The sequence below is a fragment of the Heloderma suspectum genome, chromosome 14, assembly GCF_057233095.1.
Source record: "Heloderma suspectum isolate Gila_16-S chromosome 14, 16-S_ref, whole genome shotgun sequence".
NCBI classification, from domain to species: domain Eukaryota; kingdom Metazoa; phylum Chordata; class Lepidosauria; order Squamata; family Helodermatidae; genus Heloderma; species Heloderma suspectum.
This window is the reverse complement of record NC_139471.1, coordinates 3,010,241-3,017,044: the sequence shown is the minus strand read 5'-3', so window position 1 is coordinate 3,017,044 and position 6,804 is coordinate 3,010,241. Positions and strand designations below refer to the sequence as shown.

Sequence of the window (6,804 nt, the reverse complement as noted above, 5' to 3'; positions counted from 1 at the left end):
AGATCCAGAGGGCACCAGATTGGGGAAGGCTGATAAACTGCAATATTTAGAGGGCAGGTGCCAAGTGTGTACTGCTAGACTCCCCCCACAGTGGTGAAGATAAAAGTGGTTTTGTCTAACAAATATTACCACCCAGAGGCAAACAAGAATTAAAAGCAAATAGACTTTCACACTAAACCAACCCCCATTCCTCGATAATAGGAAAGCACCCATGAATTTATCAACAGCAGCACCAACATTATATGCCAGCGGTCAGAACCTCAGGCCTGGGAGACAAATCCTGCCCTCCAGGGTTGCCCAGCTGGCCATGCCCCCTTCCCTTGCCCTCCCCCCTCCACCAATCGTTTGATGGTTTCCCAGCTTGACACACAGATGGCACAGGCTGAACGATTCCCCCATTCCTCCACCATGAGAATTCAGGGTGAGAAGGAGGGCAAGGGGCATGACTTGAGGGATGCTAGGGTCCATCAAAGAGCAAAGTGGGAAAAGGTAGGGGCAGGGCTCAGGCACTCCTCTAGGTTGGCCATTTGTGGAAGCCAACATAGGAGGGAGCCACCCTAAGGGAGGGGCATCCCTGCCAAGCCAGTCTGTCTGAGAAGTTCATGCCCAGACTGCTGGCAACTTCTCTAACTTCCACTTTGTCTCCTCTATTGATATTCCTAGATGTGTGGATTAGCTGGTTCACTGCAGTCTCAGTTTCCTAGTATTTGCATTTGTAATGAACCTAGTCCTTAACCAATAAAGTAGTGTTTGCCTGAAACCTTGCTTCCTGGAGCGTGCTGATTGTGAAGGGAGAGGAGGAAGGAACATGACACATTCTAAAAAGCTGAAATGCCTCCCCTAAGGCTTCCTGACTGGCAGTAAGAACGTAAATTTGCTGGTCCATTCAGTATTTTGGCCCTGCCCTCGTGTCTTTGGCCCCACCCCCTTGCCTTTGGCCCCAGCCACCACAGGAATGTGGCCCCTGGGATGAAAGCAGTTCCCTCACCCCTATCGTTCATGCAAAAGTAGAAGGAGCCTTCACACATACAAGCGATGCGCAGGTCCGAGTCACACATGCCTCCTTGACCAGCATGCACCCGTTTTATTTACATATCAACAAAGACCATGAAGCACCAGCCCAGCCCCCCCACCAGCAGCATGGTGACGTGGATGCCGTAGATGAGCAGTTCATTCACGAGGCTGAAGTCTACCCGCCTCCGTCCCAGCAAAAGCAGGATGATAGAGAGTTTGTACTGGAAACGCAGAAAGACCCGGATGCTGAGGTACTGGAGGCAAAACAAGAGAGACAGCGCCACCCACAGGATGGAGGTAAACAGGCTGCAGCTGAAGTACAGCAAGAAACGAATGAAGCCATACATCCAGCGGGACTTCAGGTAGATGTCGAAGTTGTTGTACTTGGTGCGCACCAAGTGTGTGGTCCGTACCGGCCCGCAGGCCGAGTGCAGGCAGGTCGTATGGGGGCCGTGGAAAGAACGGACCCGCCGGGGAATTGGAAGGACAGGCATCGGGCAGCCCCCGCCTTTCACAGCGTCGGAGAGCCGAGGTTGCAGTGGATGGGCCACACAACATCTGTGAAGACAGGGGGGACGGCTGGCAACCCAGGAGCGCGACCGCAGGGCTTGCTTTCCGGGACGGATGTTGCCTGCAGGAAGGAACAGAAGGAGAGCCAGTTTGAGAAGAAAAGAAAACCCTTGCCGCAGGGGTGTTGAAGCTCTTTCAGCCCGAGGGCCAAATTCCATTTTGGAGAGCTCTCGGCGACTGCATTCCAGTGGTGTGCAGGACCAGAGGCAAAAGGGGCATGGCCAAAAATACCAATGACTGTCCAACTGCTGCCACTCCGTACTACCACGTAACCCCTCTGCTGAAGGCTCTGTACAGGCTACTCATCTGCTACTGGACCAGGTTTAAGGTTCTGGCACTAGTCTAGAAAGCCCTGAACAACTTGGGACCAGGTTACTTGAGGACACGCTTTTTCCCTTATCATCTCGCCCGATTGCTGTGGTCTTCTGAAGAGCCTGGTGGTCCTGCATGAGTCGGAGATCCACTTGGAAACCACCAAGAGCAGGGCCTTGTGTGCGGTGGCTCCCACCCGGTGGAATGCCCTTCCAACTGAGATCAGCCATGCACCTAAGCAACTTCGTTTTCAGCATTTGCTGAAGCTTTGTCTTTTCAGGCAAGCATTTCCTGACAGATGAGTAAATTCCACCTACGGTTTTATTGATGTTTTGGCTTTTCTTGTAAATGTGTTGTATTTTGTATTGTAATTTGCCGTGCACCACACCAATATCTCTTGGTGTGAAGCTCTTCCTGCCAGTAACTCTGTCTTAGGAGAGGCATTTCAACCTTTTAGAATGGGTGGGAGGGACTGCACAAATGCCAGGAAGCCACCACACTATTGGTTGTTGGGGAAAGGGGGGCAGGGCCTTCTGGCAACCCCCAGAGTGCCAAACTGGGGCACCAGGGGGGCCAGATATGTCCCACAGGCCTGTGGTTCTCCACCTCCGCCTTAAAGGGTGGAGAGGACAACTGGGTTGTCTGGCTGCCTGGCTCTAAGCAGCAGTGGGTCTTTAGATCTTTGCACTGCGGCTGGCTTTTATCTTGGTTACTACTTTGGTTTTATTCTGCTTCAAAGTTATGGTTTGATACTATATTTTATTCACTTACTTATTGGATTCACACCTCGCCTTTTTACCAAAAATGGCACTCAAGGCAGCTTACAATCATTAATAAAACTCAATAAAACAATAAGCAAATACATTAAAACACAATTAAAAAGAATTAAACACACATCAGTTACAGAGTTAAAACAGCGTCCAGTCCAACAGACCTGCTTACACACCAATGGCCTGCCTGAATAAAAAAGACTTTGCCTGCCAGCGGAAGGACAGCAGGGAGGGAGCAAACCTAGCCTCCCTTGGGAGGGAGTTCCACAGCCAGGGAGCAGACACCAAGAAGGCCTTCTCTTGGGTCACCTCTGAAGACGGTGGTCTCGAAAGAAGGGCCTCTCCAGAAGATCTTAGGAACTGGGCAGGCTCATATGGGAGGGGGTGGTCTTTTACTACATTATTGTATTTCAGGGCTTTACGCTTTGCCTTGTAAAACGACCAGAGGGCCTCAGCTAACCGATGGTATAGAAACATAATAAATAAATTAATACATTCCATTTGCAGAGGCAATTTTGGCTTCGAGGCTGTTTTCCCAGATGACACCCAAGGACAGACTCACATAGCAATCTGTTGCATGGTGAAGTCATTCTGAATCACCTTCTTCGATGGATTCTGGCATGCTGAACTGGCCTGTCAACGCTCTCAAAACATGTCCAGATTGCAATGGCTCAAATTTGGTCCAACCCCCTCTATGATTTCCCAAATTGCCACACAAACCAGCACCACAGCACAACTACTGGAGGAGGAAGGCTACGGAAATCTTAATATTAGGAAGAGAAAGGCAAACATACAGTTTAGGCGTGCTGCTAGCATCGTATAATAGGTTAAAAGCCAGCTGGCTGCAAGCTCCAAACCATTGGCTGAGCTTCTGTGAAATCACAGAACATTCAGAAACACTGTGCCCAAAGGCAGCCTTCCTGAATCTGGTGCCTTCCAGATGTTTTGGACCACAACTCCCATAATCCCTGACCATTGACCATGCTGGTTGTGGCTGATTACAGCCTCCTCCCGAAAAGCCTTGTTTCCCAGCAGAATTGTTAGGATTTCAGCAGTGGGGACCAGGAGGGCCATGGTGGAGTGCATGCAGTTGGCCACCCTGTTGTAAACTGTCTATATTTGTCTCTTGACCCCAGCCATGAATCATAAATATTCCTCGACTGGGCAAGGCGAACCTCTTTGTTTTATTAAATATCACTGAAATAACATCTTCAGTTTTAAATGCATAGCATGTCCTTTCTTCCAGATATCAATCACAGCTCCACTGAAAGCGACAGCTTTTACACAAGAGCGTCTGAAGCTACTCAGGACTTTGTTTCCACTGGCCAGCCAATTGCACCATGGAATACAGACACCAGGCTCCTGAAATCTCAGTTCAAGGCTTACACATGGAGATCAAGAGGTGTATTTAGGGTGCTAAACGTCACCACGCTTTATTGTTCAGAGGCGATTGAGAACATTCCTTTGCCACAACGCCTGGCACGACAACATGCACGTTCAAGGGACCAGCTCCAGTTCAAGCATCTGGCCCAGATTCCCCACTCATGCAAAAGATCACGCTTATCTGCACAAGTCAACTCCAGGGAGCAAAGAGGTTTATTCTGGCTTTCGTGGACACTGTGCACTTCATCAGATGGGTTAACACTTCGTGCATCTGATGAAGTGGACAGTGTCTGCGAAAGCTGGTGCCAGAATGAATTTGTTCATCTTTAAGGTGCCACAAGGCTCTTTGCTGTATCTGAATATAAGTGGGATGGTGAATCTCACCTGTTTCAGACTGCTTTTTGCGGTGGGAAGCAACACGCACATTTTACAACAACAACAACAAAACAACAAAAATAACGTATTGCTGCACGCTCTTCTGTCTTTGAGAAACAGCATGAGAGAACAAAAGATGGACAAGATCCAACTGCTCAGCCTAGCCTACCTCACAGGGTTGTTGTGAAGATTAATATTAGAGGACAGGGAGGGAAAGGCATGCTGGAAGTTATAGTTCAACACTTGTGTGCGTCAGGTGCTTCATGAATGCTTTTTTTTGCAGTGGGAACCGACACATAAATTTAAGAATTAGAAATCATTGCTATTAATTATTATTATTATTATTATTATTATTATTATTATCTTACTGCTGAGGTTATGGCTGTGCGCTCTTCCACCTTTGAGAAACAGCATGAGAAACGGCTGTACATGAGAGAGATGGACAGGACCCAACTGCTTAGCCCAGCCTACCTCACAGGGTGGCTGTGAGGATTAATGTTGGAATGGGGGGGGGGGGCAGACAGCATGGGAGCTGTAGTCCAACACTTGCCTGCATAAGTCACTTTGAGACTGCTTTTTGTACTGGGAAGCAACACATACATGTAATAAATTATTGTTGTTTTTGTGAAAATTAATATGAGGGTGGGGGAGACAAGGGAGCCAGCATGGCTAGGGGATGCTGAGACCTGTAATCCAACACACCTGTGCAAGTTGCTTTGAGACTGATTTCACGCTGGGAAGCAACACATACATTTAATAAATTACTATGATAATTAATTGCTGAAGTTATGGTTATGACAGATGGGCCAGACCCAACTGCTCAGCCCAGCCTACCTCACAGGCTTCTTGTGAGGATTAACGGGGGGGGGGGGGGAGACAACACAAGGGCAGCCACCATGACTGGGGGATGCTGGGACCTGTAGTCCAACACACCTATGCAAGTCGCTTTGAGGCTGATTTTGCACTGGGAAGCAACACATACATTTAGTAAATAACACAATAATACTAACGCTGTATTGCTGAGGTTATGGCTGCATTCTCTGCTGCCTCTGAGAAACAGCGCGCGAGAAAGAGATACGGCTGGACAAGAGCGACGGGCCAGACCCAACTGCTTGTCCCAGCCTTCCCCGCAGGGTTGTTGTGACTGAGGACTTTAATACGAGGAGGCAGGGAAGAGGAGGGCAGCCAGGGGGGTGCCTGGAGTTGCCGTCCAACCCGTCTGCAGGGCGCCAGGTCCGACCCGCCTCATCGCCACGCTCTGGCCTGCTCCAGCCACCCACCAACCCCGCAAGGTAGGCCAAGGTGAGGCCGGGGCCTGCCTGCCGGCCTCCCTCCCGTCGGTCGGCGGACTCACCAGGCGGCCGAAGGCGGGGCTAGCCATGGCGGACGGAGGGGTCTCGTCCGGGCGCGGGGGCGCGGGGGCGCGCGGGAGCCGCGGCTCGCCCTTCTTGCCGGCCGGCCTGCCCGCGGCGCTGGGGAAAGGGCCGCGCGCGCTGATGGCGTCATTGCCGCGCGCCGGCCTCCTCGACTCCGGCGGGGCGGAAGAGCGGGCCGGGAAGCGGTTGCCTAGCGACGGGGGGAAAGCGCAGGCCCCGAGGCCTGCCTGGGCTTGGGGCGGCCTGGGGGAGAAAGGGCGGGGCCCAGGAGTGTTGTTTTGTGATGAAGAGACGCGGCCTGCAGCTATTATTTTGTAATTTAAAAGTCATGGATTACAATTATTATTTTTAATAAAGGCGGCGTGGCCTCCAGTTATCAATTTTTAATTAAAAAAAGCCCTACAACTCCCAGCAGGGTACATGGTACAGTCCTGACACAAGCAGTCTGAAGTGGAACAGTCCCGACACAAGCTATGCCACCATATGGTGTGATCCTATACATGTTTAGACAGAAAAAAGTCCTACAACTCCCAGCATTCCCCAGTCCGCTAAGCTGGCTAGGGAATGCTGGTAGGACTTTCTTCTCCCTAAACACGCATAGGATTGCACACCTATTTTGTTAAGCTATTAACCAACATTTGCCAGCCTGTTACCCTCCAGGTGTGTTGGACTACAACTCCCACAATCCTCAGCCAGCATGGCCACTGGCTGAGGACTGAACACTGGATGCAGTTTTTATTCTCTTGTCGCATTTTTAATTGCATTTTAAAGTATGGGGGGAGGGGTTAAAATTATGGTTTTAACCAAGTTTTAATTTGTGATTGTAAGCTGCCTTGAGTGCTATTTTTCTTGCTAGAAAGGTGGGGCGCAAATCAAATCAAATCAGTAAATAAATAAATAAATATTAACCGTGGCACTGCATTTTTATATCTTGCATTTTCCCACACACCTTGAGCATGCCCACAGCAAATCACACAAATGGAATAAATGCAATACGCCTGCCA

The 6,804-nt window shown here is 49.9% G+C and overlaps 1 protein-coding gene across 1 annotated transcript; it reads right to left on the bottom strand.

Annotated features, from left to right (window-relative positions):
- Positions 1 to 1,021: 1,021 nt before the first annotated feature.
- TMEM250 (transmembrane protein 250) lies at positions 1,022 to 5,941 on the bottom strand. Its single transcript, XM_084821340.1, has 2 exons — positions 5,779 to 5,941; positions 1,022 to 1,645 (listed from the first exon to the last, which is right to left on the bottom strand). The coding sequence occupies exon 2, from the start codon at positions 1,506 to 1,508 to the stop codon at positions 1,089 to 1,091; it is 420 nt and encodes a 139-aa protein (XP_084677466.1). The 5' UTR covers positions 1,509 to 1,645; positions 5,779 to 5,941; the 3' UTR covers positions 1,022 to 1,088.
- Positions 5,942 to 6,804: the final 863 nt, after the last annotated feature.